Source organism: Nelusetta ayraudi, unplaced genomic scaffold (assembly GCF_046127955.1).
Source record: "Nelusetta ayraudi isolate G7.1 ecotype Tasmania unplaced genomic scaffold, CSIRO-AGI_Nayr_v1 ptg000120l, whole genome shotgun sequence".
NCBI classification, from domain to species: Eukaryota; Metazoa; Chordata; class Actinopteri; order Tetraodontiformes; family Monacanthidae; genus Nelusetta; species Nelusetta ayraudi.
In genome coordinates this window covers 4,153,142-4,175,854 of record NW_027466170.1, presented here as the reverse complement: position 1 = coordinate 4,175,854, position 22,713 = coordinate 4,153,142, and the positions used below count along the sequence as shown (strand labels likewise).

The 22,713-nt window shown below is 48.2% G+C and overlaps 3 protein-coding genes across 5 annotated transcripts; 2 read left to right on the top strand and 1 right to left on the bottom strand.

The window, feature by feature from the left end:
* Positions 1–2,074: 2,074 nt before the first annotated feature.
* Positions 2,075–7,012, top strand: slc33a1 (solute carrier family 33 member 1). Of its 2 annotated transcripts, none has more exons than XM_076049714.1 (9): positions 2,075–2,186; positions 3,670–4,118; positions 4,460–4,613; positions 4,694–4,889; positions 5,127–5,326; positions 5,417–5,601; positions 5,692–5,809; positions 5,924–6,139; positions 6,228–7,012. In XM_076049714.1, exons 2-9 carry the CDS (start codon positions 3,712–3,714, stop codon positions 6,396–6,398), a joined length of 1,647 nt encoding a protein of 548 aa, XP_075905829.1. In that variant the 5' UTR covers positions 2,075–2,186; positions 3,670–3,711; the 3' UTR covers positions 6,399–7,012. The 2 variants fall into 2 exon arrangements, with proteins under 2 accessions (XP_075905829.1, XP_075905828.1); XM_076049713.1 differs by having other exon boundaries at positions 2,132–2,354.
* Positions 7,013–9,528: 2,516 nt separating this feature from the next.
* On the bottom strand, positions 9,529–16,247 carry rps6kb1b (ribosomal protein S6 kinase b, polypeptide 1b). Its single transcript, XM_076049715.1, has 15 exons — positions 16,058–16,247; positions 14,847–14,890; positions 14,649–14,769; positions 14,492–14,560; positions 13,881–14,028; positions 13,681–13,738; positions 13,153–13,253; positions 12,936–13,026; positions 12,669–12,759; positions 11,933–12,040; positions 11,770–11,832; positions 11,171–11,248; positions 10,857–10,964; positions 10,644–10,756; positions 9,529–10,364 (listed from the first exon to the last, which is right to left on the bottom strand). The coding sequence occupies exons 1-15, from the start codon at positions 16,124–16,126 to the stop codon at positions 10,109–10,111; spliced, it is 1,518 nt and encodes a 505-aa protein (XP_075905830.1). The 5' UTR covers positions 16,127–16,247; the 3' UTR covers positions 9,529–10,108.
* Positions 16,248–17,419: 1,172 nt separating this feature from the next.
* tubd1 (tubulin, delta 1) lies at positions 17,420–22,158 on the top strand. 2 transcript variants are annotated; one of them, XM_076049717.1, is made up of 8 exons: positions 17,420–17,757; positions 17,843–17,990; positions 18,529–18,745; positions 19,605–19,836; positions 19,934–20,098; positions 20,504–20,632; positions 21,161–21,344; positions 21,734–22,158. In XM_076049717.1, the coding sequence occupies exons 1-8, from the start codon at positions 17,613–17,615 to the stop codon at positions 21,837–21,839; spliced, it is 1,326 nt and encodes a 441-aa protein (XP_075905832.1). In that variant the 5' UTR covers positions 17,420–17,612; the 3' UTR covers positions 21,840–22,158. The 2 variants fall into 2 exon arrangements, with proteins under 2 accessions (XP_075905832.1, XP_075905831.1); XM_076049716.1 differs by having other exon boundaries at positions 17,420–17,990.
* Positions 22,159–22,713: the final 555 nt, after the last annotated feature.

Genomic DNA, 22,713 nt, shown 5'->3' with positions numbered 1-22,713 from the left:
GGCTTGGCTTGGCTTGGCTTGGCTGACGGACTGACTCTCTGCTGTGGTTCCTCCGGCTCCTGGGGAAAGTTCGGTCCAGTGTGGACGCAACGGATTAAATGTGTCTGTGTCGGATGGGTGGAGCGCCGCAAAGTTGTGGAGCCTAAAAATGAAAGTGGAGGTGGGAAAAGTGGTCGGAGTCGGGTCAGGGGGGTGGGCTTCCACTGCGGGAGTAACGCAACAGAAGTGCTGTAAAATACTCATTTATAAGAAAAAAAAAAAAAAAAAAACACGGGGTCCCTCAAAAAGATTCATTTGAGACTGTTTTTGCACATTAACGGTACAAAATGCTGCATTAGTGGTGCGTGTTTTCTAGTTTCTAGTTGAATCATTATTTTTTTGTCAAGCACACCATTTGATGGTTTTAACATGACGATCAAACATGTCGTTTTACGAGTATTTTTGTAACAACACCCTTATTATTGCATAATAGACGAGCCCCGGTACAGACAGGCATGTGTGAGGAATTCTCTGTACTTTTAACACGGACACGCTAGCACACACATGCTTCAGCTCTGAATTTCTCGACATTCAGAACATAGAAATTAAACGTCCACTTTTGCGTTTTTGCAGTTTCTTGATTTATGAAACAACTCAATAGTTATCAGAAATAGGGGAGGGGGGGGGGAACATACTTTGCTACCATGCAATAATATGACTCCGTTTTGACAGTAAATAAAGTCTTATTATTAAAATAAATACTTTTTTCCGTTAATTTATAGAAATTAAACTAAATCGATTTGTCCAAATGGTTCGTTTGGACGACGCCTGCGCCATCCTGTGGACAATGTCTGTAATGTCCTGGTTTACAGTTATTGCTTTATCACATTTTCTGCTTTCCAGTGAGTTAAAGTCAAAACCATTTCGAGTAATTATTTAAAATTGTTTCAAAAGTTGTATTCTGACAAGACTGACTAGAGAAATGTATTTTGTCCTGTTTACAACCCTTACTTTTTATTTGCAAAATAATTAGTTAGCAAAACTACTATATAAAAAAAACAACAACCTGCAAACAAACAAACAAAAAAAGTAAGCTAACAAATATGTTATTATATATACACTTGAATGGGGTTTTTGCAGAACATTGTGTTCTGATACGAATCAATTATTGTGGGTAGGTTAGCCTCACATGGTCACAGTTTTCTCGGCCTTCCTGCAATTACATGCCGGTCCAACACCACCACCGTGGCTGCATGCTGGCCACATGCCATCTGTGTGGACTGTCAGTAAGTGGCTTCACATGCGCGCAGTCTGGCCGCGAGGCTCAGTGTGCCGTTCCCCATTACCTCCTAATCAGAAGCAGGAACCCGCCAGAAGTGGCCCAGTGGGGGGTTGGAGGTCTCCAGGCAGGTCACTCACTGGCTTTCATCGGCACAGTCACTCATTTCTAACAAACCTGGATTGATTTGTATGAAGGGGGCCATCCTCACCAGCCAGTTATTAATATATACACTCGTAATGAAAACATAGTGTGGATCTGGTGAGGTGGAGCCTCAGTGAGACATCTGCCAAGGGGGGAAAAGAAACCAAGCCAGAAAGAGAAAAGAACGGCCCAGTGTTGCACCATGTTAAACTTTCCCATATCGACAAGATGCTCTCAATAATCTTTTTATTGTTGTGGAGGAAAACAATCACTCCACTGTTTCACTGTGTGTTTCTGTCTGATCTTCTTAAGGTCCTTTAAAAAAAAAAAAACTTGTAAAATGAATTTATTTGTATTTACACTTTCAAATGTACAACCAGAGATGCAATAGTTGTCATAGTAGTAGAAGTCAAATTCTTCTTCTTCTTCTTCTTCTTCTTCTTGTTATTATTATTATTATTATTATTATTATTATTATTATTATTATTATTATTATTATTATTATTATTATTATTTTATTGTTTTTGTTATTTTTTTGTATTATTATTATTATTAGTAGTAGTAGTTATAGTAGTAATCATAACAATAGTATTATATTCGTCTAGTGAATATTAAAAAAAATCTTTATTCTTTTTTAAATAAACCAAATGTTGTTTGGCGCTGAAGCGGAACCTTTGAGAGACGATTTGACACGTCAGCGGTACGAGTCGAACCCGTTTCCGTGCTGCACTTCCCGGTTCCTCCGTGTTGACGCTCACTGATGCCGCAACGCTAAAGTCAAACGGTAGTAAACTTGTGTTATCTTGCTCGTGTTGTGCTGCCACCGCATCGCCTTGAATCAAACACACTCTCCGGCGGATTCCCTGTGATTCGGCTCCATAATTTCACCCACTTGCAATCAGCATAGCTTGATTTTCTTTCCTTTTTTTTGGCATGTTGTTGCCGTCGCCAGGTATGCATGAATCCACCTTCCTGTTTGTGACCTATTCCTTCTCGCGTTTCACCTTTCAAATTGTAAATAGATCGAATGTGTCTAAACGTGTTTAATGCTTCATTCATCTGTAAAGTTATTAAAATGTAAAGATTTGATTCCAGACACCGGAGCCGAGCTGTGAGTGCGGAACACGCGTTACCTTTCCTCTCCCTCTGTCTTTGTTGACTTAGCCATCATCACCTTTACCTTTTCACGCAGCGATGATTCATCGGCTTAATCTCACTTTGCGTGATTGCATGACTGGTCAGGACTGATGTTTAAAGCGAGCGGTGTTGACGTGACGTGAGTTTTTGTCCGCTGAGATTTGCATGGCAAATAATGGGGGGGGGGGGCTTTTCTTGTTTTAGATAGTTATAAGAATAACTGACTTGTACAAACAAATAAGGGAGTTTAAAAATAAACAAAAACAACTATTTAGAGCAGATAACGAATTTCCAGATTGTATGTGAAAAACATGACAATATAAAGTGAAAGTACTTTTGAGGTCCGGCGCACTTGTTTGTGCAGTCAGATTCACTGTGAACAGTGAGTTGCTCCAGTAGATCATCAACGCATCGAGACGCTTGAATCATCCGCGGTATCGAGGGGTTGCCTGATTATTATGTTACTCTTTCTGACAGTCCATTTACCAGACTAGGCCTGAGCCCTTTGTATCAATTTGTCTTTTCCTTCTTTCTTACTTAAACATGTACAGAATAATACAAATGCCCTTCCCTGGGTACACAGACAGAAGCATGCAATCTGTTTCTGCTAATCCTGCGGCGTTGACACAGCATCATTTGCAAAGTATTGCCACTTAAAAAACAGCTTTTCTTGAAAAGACGGGTTTGGAACCCGGTGGGAAGTTGTCGAGGAGTGAATTTTTCAAAGATATATTTGGCTTGTGAGCGGCTGTTCCTGAGCTCAGCGGTCAGAGTTGGGGTTTTGCTGCACAGTGACACTGCAGCGGCCAGGAGGCTCAGAATGCTCTGTCCTTTTGCACGCACAGCGCCATAATAGAGTGACAGCAAAGTGTTTGCAGACTTGTTTTTTTTTAGGCTTTTCTTCAGAACATCCATTCATTCTTTTGTACTTGATATTTCACTATTTACATTGTAGATTGTCACTCAAGGCATCAAAACTACAAAGAAATGTAGATTGTAGTCAAGATAAAGAAGAAGCAGGTGTGTCCAAACCTTTGACTGGCAGTGTTCGTCCATCTGTGCTCTGTTGTATTCTATTCCAATCCTGCCTGAGTGGAGTTCAGAAGACTGGAAGCGTTTCTTTGCTGCAGGTTTGCGGAGGCCGCAGCAGAATTGATGCCCGGTGTTCCAACATGGAGCGTTCCGACACGACGCCGCACAGGAACGGGAGGCAGAGGAGGCTGGCGGGCTCCAGCCTGCACGGTGACAACAGCGGGGACACTCACAGAGGGGAGATGAGCTCCTCTGAGGCAGAGGACGACGGGGAGAGCCTGATCAGACGGCCCGTCTCGGAGGGCCGCGCCCACAGGGCCCGGCTGGGGGTCCGTGGCGAGCTGGGCAACGTGCTGCTGCTGCTCTTCCTCTACGTGCTGCAGGGAATCCCGCTGGGTCTGGCCGGCAGCATCCCGCTCATCCTGCAGAGCAAGAGCGTCAGTTACAGGGACCAGGCCTTCTTCAGCTTCGTCTTCTGGCCGTTCAGCCTGAAGCTGCTGTGGGCGCCCCTAGTGGACGCTCTGTACTGCAGCAGGTTCGGCCGAAGGTAAGCGGATCAGACCCCCAAGTGTCCGGTAGAAAGCGTTTTCAGGCGCAGAAATATTTCACAGTTTCCTCCGTTGTGTCGAAAACCTTATAAAGCAGCAAAATGATCCGTCTCCTCCGTCCAAACAGAACGCGCCATTTTCACTTGCTGTGAACTGGTCACGTGACCCCGTACGCCATGTCCACCGACGTGGAAATGCCAAAAAAAGAATCCTTGGCCTGCTGGAATGTGATAGTTCAATATGTCACTTTTCCCAAAAACGCTTTCCATGGGCTGCTTACAAGATGGATGTGTTAATCCACTCCCACAATTTTTTTTTCTTTTTTCCCCGGGCTGTGCAGGAAGTCATGGCTGGTGCCCACTCAGTACCTGCTGGGCCTCTTCATGCTCTACCTGTCCATGTCGGTCAACTCGCTGCTGCAGAGCGAGGGAGGACCCCAGGTGGTCATGCTGACCGCCGTCTTCTTCATGCTGGCCTTCCTGGCGGCCACTCAGGTAAGGCAGCCACACTGGAGAAAACACGCTGCAGCGAGTGTCAGCCAGCAACACGAGACCAACCGCGGTTCCCCCTGCAGGACATAGCGGTGGACGGCTGGGCCCTCACCATGCTGTCCAGAGAGAACGTGGGCTACGCCTCCACCTGCAACTCTGTGGGCCAGACGGCCGGCTACTTCATGGGCAACGTGCTCTTCTTGGCTCTGGAGTCGGCGGATTTCTGCAACAAGTACCTGCGAGTGGAGCCCAAGGACACGGGCATCGTCACGCTGTCAGGTAGCCGCCCCCCCCCCACTGCACTGACACGTCTGTGGCCCAGGGCAATGTACACATGTACCTTAGCATCAACAGTGTAAATGAATAATGAGTTCAATGTAAAGCACTGTGAGTGTATATGTATTTGTACATATACAGAGCCATATAAAGGGATTATGAAGGCAATAAATGAGGACTGCACCAACCCGCAGTGTAAAAATCCAGCCGACGTTCTAACGAGTTCTAATCCGGCTGCAGACTTCCTGTTCTTCTGGGGGGTGGTGTTCCTGGTCTCCACCACGCTGGTGGCCATCATCAAGAGGGAGAACGAGCCGAGTGGCCGGAGGGGGCGGGGCCACGAAGAGACGCAGGGCGTGATGGAGACCTACAAGCTGCTCTTCTCCATCATCAAGATGCCCACAGTCTTCACCTTCTGCGGCCTGCTGCTCACAGCCAAGGTACAAGGTGTCACAACGACGATGAGGATGAGGATGAGGATGAGGATGAGGAACTTTTGATGACGCCTTCCCCTCCTCTTCCTGTCCCAGATGGGCTTCTCGGCGGCCGACTCCGTGACGGGGCTGAAGCTGGTGGAGGCCGGTGTCCCCAAGGAGCAGCTGGCCCTGCTGGCCGTCCCCATGGTGCCTCTGCAGATCCTGCTGCCAGTGGTCATCAGCAAGTACACGGCGGGCCCCCGGCCCCTGGACGTCTTCTACAAGGCCTTCCCTTTCAGGTGCTTACTCACTCTCTCTCTCTCTCTCTCTCTCTCTCTCCCCAAGTACCAAGTATAGTAACTGATGATGTTGGTGTTGTGCGGCTGCAGGTTGATCATCGGGCTGGGCTACGCCCTGCTGGTGTGGTGGACCCCCAGCGTCAGACACGACGGGGGCTTTCCTCTCTACTACTACGCCATCGTGCTGCTGAGCTACGCCGTGCACCAGGTCCCGCTGAGACACGCCCACCTCCTCAGCCTCACTTCCTGTCTCTGTCTCTGTCTTTGTCTCCCGAGCCGCGCCAACTTTTCTTAACGCGTCTCCCCCGCCGGCGGCTTGCAGGTGGCGCTGTACAGCATGTACGTGGCGTGCATGGCCTTCCACGCCAAGGTGAGCGACCCCCTCATTGGCGGCACCTACATGACCCTCCTGAACACGGTGACCAACCTGGGGGGCAACTGGCCGTCCACGGTGGCCCTGTGGCTGGTCGACCCGCTGACCTCCAAGGAGTGCCGCGGCGCCGCCGCCCAGAGCTGCGGCTCGCCTGAGGAGGTGGGGGTGAGTGAGGGGGGGGGCGAGGGGTCGCCGACGAAAATAATCGTCAGTTCGCAGCCCTGACCACAAGATAACGTCTCCCCGTCTCCAGCTGTGCGCCAGCGAGGGCGGAGCCTGCGTGACGACGCTGGACGGCTACTACGTGGAGTCGGTGGTCTGCGTGCTGATTGGCCTGACCTGGTGGGTGTGGCTGGGGAAGAAGATGAGGCGGCTGCAGGAGGAGAGCCCCGCGGCGTGGAGGTGCCCGGCCAACCGCGGGTGACGGTGACGGACGCCCAACGTGGGACAACTCGACAACTGAAGCAACAACAACAGCAATTATAGTTCACATCACAACGACATAGCGCTTTTCTCTGGAACACTCGGAGACGCTGCTGCTGCTGCACAGGAGATGATGAAACACAAGCAGGAGGTGAGAGGTCGTGGGAAGGCTGCCTGGAGGAGTGGCGGGGCGACAGTTTGGAGTCCAGGTACGGCAGGTTGTCACTTGGACTCTGCTTGCTAATCTCCTCACACATTCTGCTGCATCCTGATTGGATGCTGCTGCTGCTGCCGCTGTTACATCCTGATAAAATGAAAAAACTTCATCTCCCTGAAGGAACAAATTGAATCAGATTTGTGTTTTGTTTTGTTTGTTTTTTACCTCCACCAAAGAGGAAGTGCTTTTATGCTCGTCTTCATCCCCCCCAAAAAAATCTCAAAAAGTGCTGTGTTGGAGGAAAGACGAGGAGGGGCCAAAGTGAAGCTGAGAGCCAGAATGGTTTGGTTTTCTCTCTTCAGCGTTGCGATACAGGGCATTTTTCCATCGTCTGTGTCAGGGATCACTGTGTGTTCGTTATAGTGAATGTCAATAAAACTCAGTTAACGGCTCTATAATTGCTCCCCTGGCTTCCCATGACGGGTTTGTCGCCACAGCCATGCATCCAATAGTGGCTATTAGTCGTTACAACCAATGGGAGCGCCTATAACCCTACCTCTGATTGGTTGTTGGTCCGTGCAGCCGGCGTCTGGGTGGAGCTGCTCAGTGTGTTGCGTGTTCCCAGTGGAAGCTGCGTGCAGTTCTTGTTCTTGTCCACACGGTAACTGCCGGCTCTGCACTGAAAAGATGCTCAAAGGGAAAAAAAAAGTGGAGAATAAACTTAGGATAGACTGCACTTGGTCGCCCCCTGCTGGAGTTACTGGTGCCTCGTTCTGCTTCTCCCAGTCTGTAGAGTCTGTGGCTGTTAGCACCAGGTCGGGGAAGGTGACTGCAACACATCGTGTGGTTTGATTCAAATCATGTTTGACTGGAGTTAACGTTTGTATGTTTAATTTTAATATAATTTGTCACTTTTTGATCGTTTGTTTATACTTTTGCTGCGTTATGCCTCAAGGAATTCCTTTCTGAACCTGCATGTGCATCAAAAAATTCGTTACTCACAGTGAAGTATTTTAAACCTTTCCTCTTCGTTGGTGATTATGGCTCATTGAAATAGTACAATCTAGTGCCTCAAAGTTAGGTCATTCAAAAAATAATTCATAGTAGAGAAATTTGAACATTTTTGCCTTAAAAAAAACCAAACAGGAAACTTCAGCAGTACTCAAATCCAACCAGCCTGTGGCGCTGTGCTGTCCGCCCTCAGTTCAGAAGCTGCAGCTTAACAGTGCTGCAGATTCTCTCCTGTTGCCTCAGGCTGTTCTGTTTGTTGTTTTAGTTTAGTTTTTTTTTTTTTTTTACTTTCCTGCTGCACATCTGGGATGTGTTGCATTGACAGCAAGAACCTTGAGAGACGCCAAGGTCATCCGTCGTGATAGACGGTTACAGACGGAGGGAATGTCAAGTCCAAGATGTTGATAATTCCCAGAGTCACATTCATAAAGACACATGATCATCGGTTGCGAAGAAGAGCCTCAAGTCAAACGTCAGACGGACAGTTTATCCATCCATCCATCCATCTTCAGCACCTGCTTCCTCCTGCACAAGGCGCCACTTCATTGCAGAAACCACTCACGCACACCACTGGTCAATTCAGAGTTCCCAGTTTCACCTCACATGCATGCTTACTCCACACAGAAAGGTCCCAGACCCCGGGAATCGAACCGGCAACCTTCTTCGTGTGAAGCTGCAGTGCGAACCACTGCGCCATCGTGTTGTCCCATTGACCATTTATGGACCTAGAAAATATTTTTGAAAGCTGGACTGAAAGGGCACCTACTGTCGATGAAATACAAACATATATATATATATATATGTGTGTGTGTTTATATATACATACATACATATACATGTCTGACAAATACTCTACAACTACGCCACTCGTGATGTCACTTCCTCCTGTGTTTCCTGTCACAAGGCAAAAATATTCTGTAACATTCATCAAATGGTGTCATTTTTTTTGTCTTTTTTTTTTTTTTTTTACTTGATTTGTGACACAACCAAAATAAAACCAACTGTGGCGTGAATCGAGATCACAAACGACTCCAGGACTCGGCTTTTCTTTCCACTTTTGTTTTTATTAGGATTCTCCTTGTTTTTTCCAGAGGATTTCTAAAAGTCCTCCGGTAAACAAGTGAACACTGATGCAAGAGGCTGGAAATATATATTTATATTCTTAATGTCGAGCGTCGGGGCTCCAACACTGCAGACTGCGGACTCCCGGATCAGCCACGTCCAGTCTCCTCTGTGAATCCCTGCAGGGGGCGCTCTGGCGGCGGTGGTGGTCGGTTGATCGCTGCTTAATTAATCTAGTCGACTATCTAGGTGATTCGTCTCATCATCTGGAAGCAAAACAATCAAAGTGCGGCGGCTCCGCCGTCCCAACCATCCGTCCACCACGCAAAAAAACAAAAGAAGTGAAAACGTCGACGCCGCCGCTGAAGCCGCAGCTTCTTTTGTTGCCGTTGCCGCCCGGGTTCGTTCGGGCTCTCGCTCGCCGTCGGCACAGTTAATGCATTCAATTTCAAACGACACGGTTAAGACATGAAGCTGGACTCGCTCGCAGCTGGACCGCCTGCTTTGTCCGTTCGCAGCCAGAGGAGCCCGTCGTTTTTATTGCATCCGCACAGCAAAGAACCGTCAACAGTGGCATCCGCCTGCCACTAGGGGGAATCGGTGGTGGGGGGAGGGGGGGAGAAATGTTTGGCGGCGTACGTTTACGTCGCTCGTTTGTTTGTTTAAAAAAAGAAAAAAAGAAAAAAGGAAAAGAAATGAAAAGATAAAGTCCTAACCGTGTGACCACTGACAGCCTTGAAGTAACACTGCTGCCGAGTTCTGCTTTTTCTTTTTTTGCTCTGCGTCAACATTCCTGACTGGCAAATGCAAATTAAAAAATGTTTTTTTGTTCTCACACACACACACACACACACACACACACACACACACACACACACACACACACACACACACACACACACACACACACACACACACACACACACACACACAAGGTGACTCCTCCTTCTGCTGTTGCTCCTCCTGGTCCAAACAACTCCAGATTGATCGTTTTTTTTCAAAAATCACTTCAGCACTCGTCACGTCAGTGAGGACCAGGAGACCTTCCGGACGGAGGAGATGTGGGAGAATCTCCCCGCTGGAAGCGGTTTCCTCCTCGCCGCCATTCGTTCCGGTCGCCTTCCTCGGCCCGCTTTCCTTCTCTGTTTCACGGAGGGACACCCGGTCCCACGGGTCCAGTTTATTTTTTGTTTTTTTTTCGTAGAAGATTGTGGTCATGAAGACCTGAGGTTGGTGAGACTCTGCACGGAAACCGCTAACGCTACCCGTCCTGCCACAGGACGCAGTGTGTGTAGTGTGCGGATGTGCAATTCTCAATTCAAAATGTCTCATGCGTCCGTTATTTTTTTTTTTCCTTTAAAAAAAAAAAAAAAAAAAAAAAGTCAACGAAAGAGAAAGTGAAGAAGAAAAAGAAAGGAAAAAAAGAAAGAAAAAGGAGTTGAGAAATAAACTACCCCCCTCCCCCACAGGTGAGCTGGGGGTCATAGGTTCATACGTAGATGTTCGGGCCTCTTGGCCATCACGGGGTAGGCCTGCTGCTTCATCTGGGCCAGGTTGGCGCCAGCCGGCTGGCGGATGGGCAGCGGCGCCGAGGCCTCGGAGCTGCTGGTGACGTCCATCTGCTCCGGCGTGGACAGCTCCATGGCCTGGTCCTGAGGAGACTGGAGGAGGCCCGGGGCCATGCCGGGCACCAGGGGGCTCCGGGCCCAGCAGTCCCCCCCGGAGAACTTGACCGGACTGGAGGGGAGAGAGAGAAGTGGGTCAGTCAGCGCCGCAGACATTTGAACGTTGTGAACTGGATTTCAGGTCAAAGGTCGTCCTGTCAGCCGTTTTACAGACGTTTCTTTTTGTCCTGCGGTCTAAATGGGGAAAAGAGCTTTCAGGGCCAGTTGGGGTTTTGGCTGCAGTACTGCGAGTGGCCACTTGGAAAGAACGGCCGCGCCGCCATATTTCTCGTCTGGTATCCAGCTCTTATATTACATCCACGATCAGCACCAGGCTGGGGTGGGACGGTACCTGAGAGGAGTCCTGGGGCTTCCCATGATCCTCCTTGGCGAGCGGATCTTGGGCTCGAAGGAGAACTTCTCCTTCATGTTCTCCAGGACTGACGGCGCCACGTAGGTGAAACCCTGCAAAGACAACCGGCAGCAGCAGGGTATTAACACCGAGAGCGTGGTGGTGGAGACACGGTGATGGTGGTGGTGGTGGTGGTTGGGCAGGGTCGGGTACCAGGAAGGCTTGATTGGCGCTCTCGCTGAGGGTGGAGTCGTCGGGGCTGTCCACCGGCGTCTGGCTGGTGAACTTGGAGTCAAACTGACTCACGTCTTCGGCTGATTGCTGCAAAGTGGAAGGAGGAGGGCCCGTCAACAAAAGCGCCCACTCGGCACGATGCGACCTCGTACCACTTCAGCACGTCAGGCAGAGCCAGAAACCCAACCGGCCAATCGCTGCGAGCTCATCGCTGGCAACGTTCCAGCGGTTCTCGTCGCCCCAGCATACAGTTTGCTTTAATTCAGACATTTCGTCGACGGTGCGGCGCTCACCAGGAAGGGTTTGAAGGGAGGCTCCACTTTGCGGGCCAGCAGGTCGTCCCAGTTGATGTGTCGGAAGAAAGGATGAGCCTGCGGGAAAGCGAGCAGAGACTGAAACCAGTGCCACGGGTCAAATAAGACAGAATGCTGCCCTCTGGTGGCCAACACAGCACTTTAGATTTCTTTTGTTAACGCATTTGTTGCGTTAACAAATTCTCACTTGAACTGAACTGGTCACGTGACGTCTGCTGACTCGTAAATGCTTTTGCGATATATCTGATACGGATACGTCTGAAAAACCGCCTCATGAGAGCGTCAAAACCTTTTAGCCATATTTGAGAGGTTTATTCAAATGTAGGTGTTTCCATCACCAGTTATTCCAGGGGTGATGGGAACGCAGCTCGTGACAGATCTAGACAAGTTCTGCACTGGTTGCTCACATAATTTTTCAAACCCCTTGGGAAAATATTCCAACAGAGACAGATGGAAAATAACTGAGTCATTGTGTGAAACCCTGCACAGGATATGTGGTAGATCCCAAGGAGCGCCCTCTGGTGGCTGTAGAGCTGAGTAACACAAGCGTGCGTGCAGGTTTCAGAACGTGTTCTCACCTGCACCTCTGACGAGTCTCCCGCTCCGGCCCCCAGTCGCGACGCCGCGTTTCTCTTCAGCAGCTGCAAAGCGGCAGGCGCACACATAGCAGCAAAGGTGAATAAGAATATCTGGAGACGGCTCGGCAAGCAGCAGCAGCAGCAGCAGCAGAGGTTTTCGTACCCTCTTCAGCAGGTCTCGGGCCTCCTGCGTGAGGTAGGGCGGCAGACTCAGTTTACACTTCAGGATCTTGTCGATGGTCTTTTTCCGGTTCTCTCCGGTGAACGGCGGCTGCAGAGGGAGCAGTGACACAAGACGCACGTGGTTCAGGTTTCACAGGACAACATTAAGAGCCGATCCACCCCAATGTCCAGCGGGTTTAAGTCCTTCTGGACAGAACCTCATTAAATATTGAGAGGGTTCTTTTTTTTAACAGCAGTCTACCGAGGCACTTTTCCACGTTATTTTTCTGAATTTTTTTATTTATGAATTTATGTCAGACAAACTGATGAAAAGCTATCGGGTATCTTGATAAATGCTGGTGTTTGACTCCCGTTGGTCGTTTTTCTTGACATTGGGCAGTGTGCGCCCTCTGGTGGATATAATGGTGTATTGTTTTTGAAATAACAATTAATTCAGGGAAAAAATATATAATATTAATAATAATATTGAATATATTCGATATCCGGGCCAATTTCTAAGATCAGAATTAGAATTTAATTTCTGAGGAATGTTACCTGATTTCTTGTACTTTGTTCTGATTTGTAAAAAAATAAAAATAAAATAAAAAACTGAACGGCAAAAACTGCATAATGTTTGAAAGCAAACACTATATTTTAAGGCCATCTCTAAAGAAAAAATGTTTAAAAATTAAAAAAAAAGAACCGCTCCCCCCAAAGGGCTAAATGTTTGAACTGACCGCTCCGGTGAGCATGTCGTACATCAGGGCTCCCAGACTCCACCAGTCCACGGCTCGGTTGTGTCCGCTCCTCATCAGGATCTCCGGAGCCCTGACACACACACACACACACACACACACACACACACACACACACACACACACACACACACACACACACACACACACACACACACACACACACACACACACACACACACACACTAAATACACAGCAACCCAGGAGACCCCGCCCACCAGCGAGCCAACAGAGGGAGTGGGACTCACATGTACTCGATGGTGCCGCAGAAGGTGTGAGTGACTGTGCCGTCGTGGATCGACTCCTTGCAAAGACCGAAGTCTGTCAGCTTGACATGTCCTGGTGGGAAACAACACGGGGAGGGGGGAATGGGGGGGTGCAGTTACATTAACACAGCTTTGAACAGTACGATAACAGATGCGTGACTTCCCACACATGCGCACGCGCACACACAGGCACACGCACCTTGGTTGTTGAGCATGATGTTCTCAGGCTTCAGGTCTCTGTAGATGATGCCCTTCTGGTGCAGGTGGCCCAGAGCCATGGAGATCTCAGCCAGGTAGAAACTACACAGCAAACACAACCGCGCCGGCGACCAATAAGCTCAATGTTTACCTAGCGACCAGAAGTGAGTATTTCTCACAGTGGCTGCGTTTCCATCACCCCTAGAACTGCGCAAAACCTACATATGGCAATAAAGAACTGGTGATGGAAACAGCTGAACTTGGAAAAACCTCTCAAATGTGGCTAAAAGGTTTCGACGCTCTCAAGGTGGTTTTTCTTTTCACATTTACACGTCAGCGGACGTGACGTGCGGGGTCACGTGACCAGTTGACCTCCGAGGCTGCCACACGTTAGTCCCCTTCCCAAGGGAACCATCCAATAGAGCCTCAGCTTTGGCAGGAGGCTGTAAACACAGGGCTAAATGCGGCAGGATGTGGATATCTAGAGGGGCTCTCAGGTAGTCAGCGACGGAGGAGGCGTGAGACTCACCAGGCCGTGTCCTCCATGAAGATGCCCTCCCTCTCCAGCTGCATGAAAAGTTCTCCACCTGCAAGCAGAAGCACAACACAAAGTGTTGATAACACACACACACACACGCATGGCGTTCCGAACGAGGTGTGTGTGTGTGTGTGTGTGTGTGTGTGTGTGTGTGTGTGTGTGTGTGTGTGTGTGTGTGTGCGTGCACTGACCACTCAGGTACTCCAGGATGAGATAGAGCTTCCCCCCCGTCTGGAAGGCGTAGATCAGGTCCACGATGAAGGGATGCTTCACTTCCTCCAGGATGCTCCTCTCAGCCTTCGTGTGCGCCGTGTCCTTGGCGTTGCGGACAATCATGGCCTGGCGGGGTCACACGGCGCCCCCAACAGGCAGGTCAGCGTCATGACAAGCAAGCGGCAAGCGTTGACGCAGGGCAAAAAAAGAAGAAGCTGGCAGCGCTAAGCGGCGTGAAGACGTTGCAGGATCTACCGTCGGGCAGGAAGGAGCCGAGGCTGAGAAGATCTACCACCTAGTGGCAAAATCAATCCCTTACCTGCCTCTGCCTCATGGGGGCGCTAGGTTTTAGACACAAGCAGCTTTGTTTTTATTTGTCAGAACAAACCTCTTGCACATGCTGTTTCTCTTTTACTCATCTCTTAGACCGGTTCTACTCACACGCTGTTATTTAACATGTTTTCATAACTAATGCTGGTGTGGTGCATTTAATATTTAATCTCGCTGCATTCATGACGGCAAATTAGACTTTGTTGTAAAAAATAAACCCCAAGGAAAATTCCTTCCGAGTTTACGGAAAACAACGCACCTTCTTTAATACTTTCATGGCAAATATTTTTCCCGCCGCAGCTCCGACGACTTTCCGAACCTGGAAGACCTGCCAGGAGGAGAAAGGAGAAACGTCCAACCAGCTCGGGAACAAGTTGAAATAACCTGATGCGCCACTCGTTGGGCGATACCGATACCTTTCCGTAGCCGCCTTTCCCCAAAACCCGCAGCAGCTCGAAGCACTCGGGCCGGATGTTCTCGGTGCCCTGGTTGACGCTGTCCTCCGAGATCTCGATCTTCTCGCAGTCGTCCATGTTGCTGCGAAGGAAGAGCAAACGCGTGAGGTCTTAGTTGATACAAATCAGAACTGCAGGCGACTCTTGGTGCATACTTACAACTCAAAGCCACTGCACTGGTCCATGATGTCGTTGAGCTGAGCCTGGGGTGAAAAGTAGAGAACAAGACGAGTCAGTGTTGGTTTGGGTTCCGACAAATCATCTCTCCTCTTTTAAACTCAAGTCCCGGGACTGCGTAAATATATCCACCAACATTCAAATACATTTGTAACATTTTTTTTATGTGTAATAACAACCAATATAACGCAATAAATATTTTCTATTATAGACATTTATATGAAGAGTAGATTTTTGATTTCTCGCAAACGTATGCAACCCACAACTTTATTGCTCCACTACTAGATCTTATTCTAAGCAATAAATCAAAGGGGTTGAAAAGCTATTGAAGAACAAAACAAAACCAGATCCTATTGTTTTCACTTCAGTGTGTACACAAGGAAGTTGCACTTTAAACCCAATCCGCCTGTTAAAGTTCCCTCAGCAGCAGCTGAGATTTGCCAAACCGGAGGTGCAGTGATGAAATCGGTGCCCGCAAAAGGTTGTGTGTGTCTGAAAGCAACGCGATGCAGCAACGCGTGTTTATCTTGGGGCAGCACTTTGTACCCGAGTAGCCCTGCAGCGCCACTTTAAGTAGAACCGTAACATAAGCTGTTCGGACAGCACCGTAGCAGCAGCAGCTCTGTGAAATCCCCATTGTTAAAAAAAAAAAAAAAAAAAAAAAAAAGTGTGAGTCTGTAATGTATGTGTGTAATGCATGTGTGTGGGGGGGAGAGAGAGGCGACCCGACGTTCGAGCGTCGCCAAAATAAACTGTTGCGCGCCGAGCCACATTTATCACTGCGGCAGCTTTGGCCAAGTAAGGCTGTGCTCGGCCGGCGGGACGGCGCCGCTTTCCGGCGGTGACAGCTGCACCAACGAGCGTATATCCGCCCGGGCTACCCGTGAGACGTTCCCTGTAACAAATGGCAACCAAGGGAGAGATTTGCCACGACCGCCGTCGGTGTTAACGGAGGTAGCATTAGCAAAGCGTTAGCACCGCGCCACCCATGTCGGCGGAGGCCCGCGAGGAGGAGGAGTAGCAGCAGCAGCAGCAGCAGAAGCAGAAGCAAGAGGAGGCCTGCGGCGGCGGCTGGCAGCCGACCAGGCTAACAGCTAAGCTAACGGCTAAGCTAACGGCTAACCGCCGCTGCGGGCATGAAGAGTTTGTGCCGCCGCTTCAACGTCCCTCCTTTCCCCCGCAGCGTCGCCTACCTCCTCGTTCTCATCGTCGGAAACATTCTCCTCCGGCTGGTCCAGGTCGATGTCGAACACTCCTGCCATGGCGGCGCCTCGCTCGGTCGGTTCGCTTCAGTCACAGACTGCAAGAGTAGCAGGCGTCCCCCCACCTCATGGACAAACACACCAGGCCGCCATAACCGGCTACTACACTGAGCATGCGCACTGCGGCACTCGGCGAAAGGGGCGGTAACCTGAGCTTATTTCGGGATGAAAACATGGACGGCGCCCACACTGGGACACTCCGGGTTGTGTTTTCATTCACAATAGCGGTTTTATTATTTATATTTTTTATGTGGGCAAACTGTGAGACGCAGTAGTAGGGACTTTCTTTAAGGTTCTTATCTCTTGAATGAGGGCCAGCGACAGTAACTATGTCTACACTGACTGTAAACGATTCTACTTTAACACCCGCTTGTTTTCTTATCAAATAAACAGAAGTTGTATCTGATAAACGTCTAAATCAGGATAGTACAGTGGTGATCGTATCTTTAATAATTTAAGAGGAAAAAAAATCAAACCAAAATAACAAATAAAATTGAATTACATTTTTAAAACCCCCAACTCATCACTGGAGTAATTTAATTCCCCATGAAATCAAATAGTATTACTTCTGTTTGAGCTGTTTTCAGTTTAGGCAAGTTACTTAAGTCAAAGCTACGGGTGAATCAAGTAAAAATAAGTCACAGATAAAACGTGTCTTTGATAAATAGTATCAAGATCCTTTGTATAAATAGTAGTGTTCTATAAGACTGTTTCAACAGGAGACACTTTCAGTGTAAAGAGTGTAACGAAGAAAAAAAACATTTAAAATGTTGCAGGCGCATTAGTAAACACAAATAATGTCGTATCATATTATTGTGCTTGCTTTTTATTTATTTTTTGTGGTCCATCCCATTGTTAAACGTCAATCATTTTGAAAAATATCATTAAAGCATATTTGTTTTTTTGTTTTTTTTGTTTTTATTGAAGCAGGAACCGATTTGTACAATGAAAACAACGATCTGAAACATGCAAACATATTCATGGCTCAGGAGGAAGGGATTGAATAAAAATAATTCTGATTTTTAATTCTGATTTTTGAACACTCTAAATACACTATAAAGTTTTGGGGTTTTATTTTTTTTCGCTTGCTTCCAGACAAAAATAAAAAATGTTTAACGGCGTTTCGTGTCGATTTGCTGACAACTCTATAAAAAAAAACAACAACTACATATTCTATACATGTTAATCTTATGGCGATTATGAAATTGTACTTTTATTTGTTCGAGATCAGCCCTAATTAAAAAAAGAAAAAGAAAAGAAAGACAATCCATGTAGCTTTATTCTGAAACGCTTAACCGGAAACGCCCCTCTAATAAGTTATGGTGGCACGTTGGTGACGGTTTGAAAGTGACCACGTATGTAGTGAGTCGTAGGGACGCGGCTCTCGGGATGGACTCTTCCAGGTAGATTCACTCCAGCTGATCCGTGTCCGTCCGGGGAGCCGCTGCGCTCATCCGTCCGTGGGCTTCCAACTTCCGGTTGGATCATGTCGGTGGTGACGGTGCAGCTCGGCCAGTGTGGCAACCAGGTGGGCCAGGAGCTGTTTGACGTCATCTGCAGCGATGGCTCGGAGGGGAAGGTGTACGGCTCGGCCTGCTCCGAGCGCTTCTTCCGCCGGACGGCACACGGAGGCAAGTGTTACCTGTAAACAAACAAACTGGCTACTTCCGTTTCGTTTGCGTGCACCTCACGTGTTGGCTACTGTTGTTGTCACAGACCTGGTTGCCAGGGCGGTGCTCGTGGACATGGAGCCCAAAGTGATCAGGGAAAGCATGACCCGTGCCGCAAAATCCGGCAGGTGGCGCTATGGAGAAGCGTCACACTTCAGCCAGAAGCAGGGCTCCGGAAACAACTGGGCCAACGGGTGGGAGTGCGCGCGCGCGCGCGCGCGCACACACACACACACACACACACACACACACACACGATAATTCTATTGTCAAATATCAGGGTCGTGGCCCAAAAAAGGGTTGCCCGTCAGTTTTCATTGGATTGAATAATCATTTTCCTAAAATCATGCATCTTTTATTTTTTTTAAAAAATTTAAGAAAGTAAAATACATATCACCTGTCAAAAGTTTGGACACATTTTTTTTTTTTTTTTTTTACAACTTTCTACACTCTATACATCAAAAATATGAGCAAGATATATGTAATTATGCAGCAAAGAAAAACATGTTCAATAACTCTAAATATGCTTCACAATCTCAATGCTAGATTCAGCAAAGACATGTTTTATGTTACTTTACAGTAAATTAACTAAAGACCCCAAATTTATTTTGTTTTCGGTTTGTAAAGTCAGACGTCACCGTCACGAGTTTCTTTTGTATTTGTATTTTTGTCTATGCGTGACGTGTTTCCTTCAGTTTAAGCACCGCGTCACATCGCCGCCCTCCTTCACAGGTACTGCGTCCACGGGCCGCGTCACCGAGACGTGGTGGAGGAGCTGGTGAGGCGGGAGGCGGAGCGCTGCGACAGGCTGGCCGGCTTCATGGCCATGATGAGCGTGGCGGGCGGGACGGGCTCCGGGGTCGGGACCTACGTCACACAGTGTCTCCGCGACGCCCAGCCCAAGTCCTTCATCCTCAACCACCTGGTGTGGCCGTACGGCACGGGGGAGGTACCGACCCAGCACTCCACAGCTCTCTCATGTCTCCCTCCGACCAAATCACCAGGAACCTTTAGCAGCTAGACCACGAGTGGGCAAACTTTGTGACTCGTGGGCCACAATTGGCTGTAAAATTTGACCAACGGGCCGCAGCAGCGGCAGCAGATGGTTTGGTGACCCCACCTCAAAGGAGGAAAAAACATATCATGGGATATGTAGAACACATGTGCTTTCATGTCAATTGAAAATGAGCAAAAGCAGTTCCACCAAAATATCTGCATTTCAGGCCCCACAGTATTTTTCTCTTGTGTTGGCCCGAAACTTTGTCCAAGTTCTGAATTTTGGTCCCCCTGTGTATTTGAGTTTGACTCCCCCTGCTCCAGATGGTCCTCTAGTGTCCCTGCAGCCCTGTAATGCCTGTGTGACTCCACTGTTGCCAGTAATATGATGCAAATCAGTGTCGTGACGTCATACAAAACTTGTTGTACCAGTTCTTTGTTTGGTTTGGCGTTGGAATTATTTTCATATCATAAGTGGGGTGTGAGGGTGAAAGCTTCAGTGTCAGTATCTCTCCTCTCATACATTGACACGGATCCAGAACTCCAGGAAACGGCATATTTAGCTCTGTGTTTACAGCCTCCTGCTAAAACTGATTGATGCTTTGATGGATGGGGATGAAGCCACGGGAGTCTCAAAGGGGCGGGACCAAGTCCTGACTGGGCATGTGGCCCTTTACCCAGGAAGGAGTCTGCTTCCGGTGCCCTTTGTGACATCACAGAGGGCTGATTCCCCCAAACTGTGTGTTTCAGAGGACATTTTTTGGAAGCACAGGATGGAGTGAGAAGGTTGTAATTCTCCTCCTGGCCTCCAGGTGATCGTCCAGAACTACAACTCGGTGCTGACGCTGGCTCACCTCTACCGCCTGTCGGACGCCATCCTGGTGCACGAGAACGACACGGTGCACCGCATCTGCAGCCAGCTGCTCAGCATCAAGAACATCTCCTTCTCCGACGTCAACAGGGTCATGGCCCAGCAGCTGGGCGGTGTCCTGCAGCCGGCGCTCACAGCCGACTCCCACGGACTCTACAGTCGGAACCCACTGGGTGAGCCGGAAGACGGTTCCTACCGGTTCTGAACATCCCGCAGAGACCCTCGTTCTTCTCATCGTCCCTCCCCACCCGCCTTCTCTCTGTGCCACAGGTGAGCTGGTGAGCGCCCTCACCTGCCATCCAGAGTACAAGCTGCTCAGTGTTTGCTCCATCCCCCACATGCCCAGCTCCTCCATCGCCTATAGCACCTTCAGCTGGCCCGGTCTGCTCAAGCACCTGCGGCAGATGCTCATCTCCAACAGCAAGATGGAAGAGGGCAAGTTGAGCCGACGTCTGTGTGAAAGACACTCGAGTTGTGTTGTGAAAACGTGGTTCAAGATCTTTTATCGTCATTATGCAAGCATAAGGACATTTTTGAGGAGGCTCTCGGCTTCGGTCACAAACAGGAAAAATTTTTTTTTTTTAGTTTTTTTAGAAATATACCTCACACAAATAAGTTTAAAAATTATGATATAGAATATAAAATATACAGAACACCTATATTCACAAAAGTAAATGAAATAATTCACAGTGTGAAATTGTAGTGTGGACAAAGTGCCTCCGAGTGCAAGGTCTGTCTGTCTGTCTGTCTTTCCAAGAAGGTATGAAGTCATCTGAGTGTCTATCGTGAAACAACTTTTTTTCAGCTCCCTCCCTTCCACCCACTTTGTTTCCACGACAGGTATAGACTGGCAGGTGAGTCCACCTGCAGCCACCGAGCGCAGCAGGAGTCTGGTGGGAAGTAGCTTCAACAGGTCTCTGGCCAACCTGCTGGTGCTGAGAGGGAAGGACGTGTTCAGCGCCGACACAGGTCAGGCAGCAGCAGCAGCAGCAGCTCATATTGTCATGTTAGATCAGTGTTTCTCAACTGGTGGGTCGCGACCCAAAAGTGGGTTGCGGAGCTGTTTTTATTGGTTGTGTACATACGTATGTATATGTGTATATGTATATGTATATGCATATGTATGTATATAAGATGTTGGACATTTATTTTGCAGGACACACAATAACATTCAATCATTTTAATGATTTATTTACTACCCATGATAGAAAATGCGCTAGCCTTTTTATTTTTGTGGAATAAATTTGAGTGCTGTGGAATGAATTTGGGTCGCGAATTCACGATAAGGAAAAAAAATGTGGGTCTTGAGACTCCACCAGTTGAGAACCAGTGTTTTAGATCCTGGAATGTTCTGTCGTGGATGCCTGATTCAACCTGAAGAAGCCTCAGAACTTGAGAGAGCCCTCTGTTCTTTGGCAAAAAGGAGGAAAAGAGCCATAAGGTTAAGATTTTTCCTCAAGATATTTTGCCGGCCACTCACTCGGTCTCCCTCCTCAGGAGGCTTCGAGGACTCTGCTCTCTACACCTCCTGGCTGCCGCCGCAGGAAGCCTTCAGTGTGTGGAAATCTCCGGCGCCTTTCAGCAAGTACGAGAAGTCGGCCACCCTGGTCAGCAACAGCCAGGCGCTGCTGCAGCCTCTGGACAGCATGGTGGGCAAGGCCTGGAACATGTTTGCATCCAAGTGAGTCCAAACCCAGCCGCTCCATTCATTTTAATGGAGTTGCTCAGAGAGAAAGATTTATTAGGAACCGCGTTTCAAGTCGCAGTCGTCCTGTCACACGTTATACAGGATTTATTTTTGTATTGCAGTCAATGGGGAAAAATCCTTATTTGGCTGAATTGGATTTTTCTGCTGCAGTACCTCGAGTGGCCACTGGAAAACAAATCTGTGCGCCGCCAAATTTCCAGTCCGGTATCTAGTTCTTATAAAAAATCCATGATCCAAACAGTGATTCAGTGAGTGATTGTGGGAATAAAAATATCTTCAACTAATGGATAAATAGTTGCATCACGGGGCAGATGATGACTCTCAGGTGTGAGTGACTTTTGTTTTTTTTGTGTGTGTGTCAGGGCCTACGTCCATCAGTACGCCAAGTTTGGCATCATGGAGGAGGACTTCCTGGACAGCTTCACGTCTCTGGAGCAGATCATCTCCAGCTACAGTCAGCTGGGATGAGACTGCGGGGGGAACATGGCGTCCTCCTCATCCTCAGGGTGAACACATTCCTGGACTTTGGCCAGAACTTTGGGCTGCAGGGGCCGTTTTTACCAGATGAGACAATTGACTTTGGTGTGATGAATGGGTTTGTCCTCGACGGTTTGTCTAGTTTTGAAAAAAAACGGCAACTTGGAAAAACCAACCGACGGTTTCCAACAAGTTGGGAAAACCCCACCAGTTTCCAACGTGAACTAATGTTAAACCACATTGTGAACATTTTCCATCCGATTGACTTCAGTGCAGCAGCAGTTTCGCACAATGAAAAATCAACAAGTGACAGATGGTTTAGCCCTGTGTTTACAACCTCCTGCTAGGAATGGTACTTTGTTGGATCACCTACGCTTGTGAGATGATTTAAAAAAAAAAAAAGGTGGGCTTTTTTACAGAGCGTTTTTTTGTTTTTTCCATTTTTAGAGCCAACTTTTTGGATTTCACAGGGAGTTTCCAAAACAGGCTCAAGAATTTAAACATGTTGTTGTTGCTTGGGCCGACTGGACTTGGACTGGGATGTTTTATTGCAGAAAAAAATGAAATGAAAAGGACACCAAGTGATTATAATTATGAGTGACTTTATTCATGTTCATGCCACAGTACTTGCTGCAGGAGGTGCGTCGCCGATTACTGCTGAGTCTCTGGATCCACGAGGAGCCGCTGGCCCACAGCTTCAGCCAGCCTACAGACTGCTGTTGCCGTGGTAACTAAACAGCCAACACCAGTCTGATAAGCTAGCTGATGGGGTGGGAGAGGTGGTGGTGGTGGTGGGTCCAAAATCAGAATAAAAGCCGAGTCTTCTTCACTTCTGCTGTGCTGAGGTGTGCACTTACCTTCAGAG

Bases quoted from the DNA above. Each gene is read 5' to 3' on its own strand.
- rps6kb1b (XM_076049715.1), bottom strand. From the start codon at position 16,126: ATGGCAGGAGTGTTCGACATCGACCTGGACCAGCCGGAGGAGAATGTT. The intron at 14,561-14,648 runs GTATCGGTATCG...TCCTCCTGGCAG, and splicing joins GGAAAGGCGGCTACGGAAAG to GTCTTCCAGGTTCGGAAAGT. The intron at 10,365-10,643 runs GTACCGTCCCAC...TCTCCCCTCCAG, and splicing joins AGCCCCAGGACTCCTCTCAG to TCCGGTCAAGTTCTCCGGGG.
- tubd1 (XM_076049716.1), top strand. From the start codon at position 17,689: ATGGCTCGGAGGGGAAGGTGTACGGCTCGGCCTGCTCCGAGCGCTTCT. The intron at 17,991-18,528 runs GTGGGAGTGCGC...CCTCCTTCACAG, and splicing joins GGAAACAACTGGGCCAACGG to GTACTGCGTCCACGGGCCGC. The intron at 20,633-21,160 runs GTCAGGCAGCAG...CTCCCTCCTCAG, and splicing joins CGTGTTCAGCGCCGACACAG to GAGGCTTCGAGGACTCTGCT.
- slc33a1 (XM_076049714.1), top strand. From the start codon at position 3,712: ATGGAGCGTTCCGACACGACGCCGCACAGGAACGGGAGGCAGAGGAGG. The intron at 4,614-4,693 runs GTAAGGCAGCCA...TTCCCCCTGCAG, and splicing joins CCTTCCTGGCGGCCACTCAG to GACATAGCGGTGGACGGCTG. The intron at 4,890-5,126 runs GTAGCCGCCCCC...ATCCGGCTGCAG, and splicing joins GGGCATCGTCACGCTGTCAG to ACTTCCTGTTCTTCTGGGGG.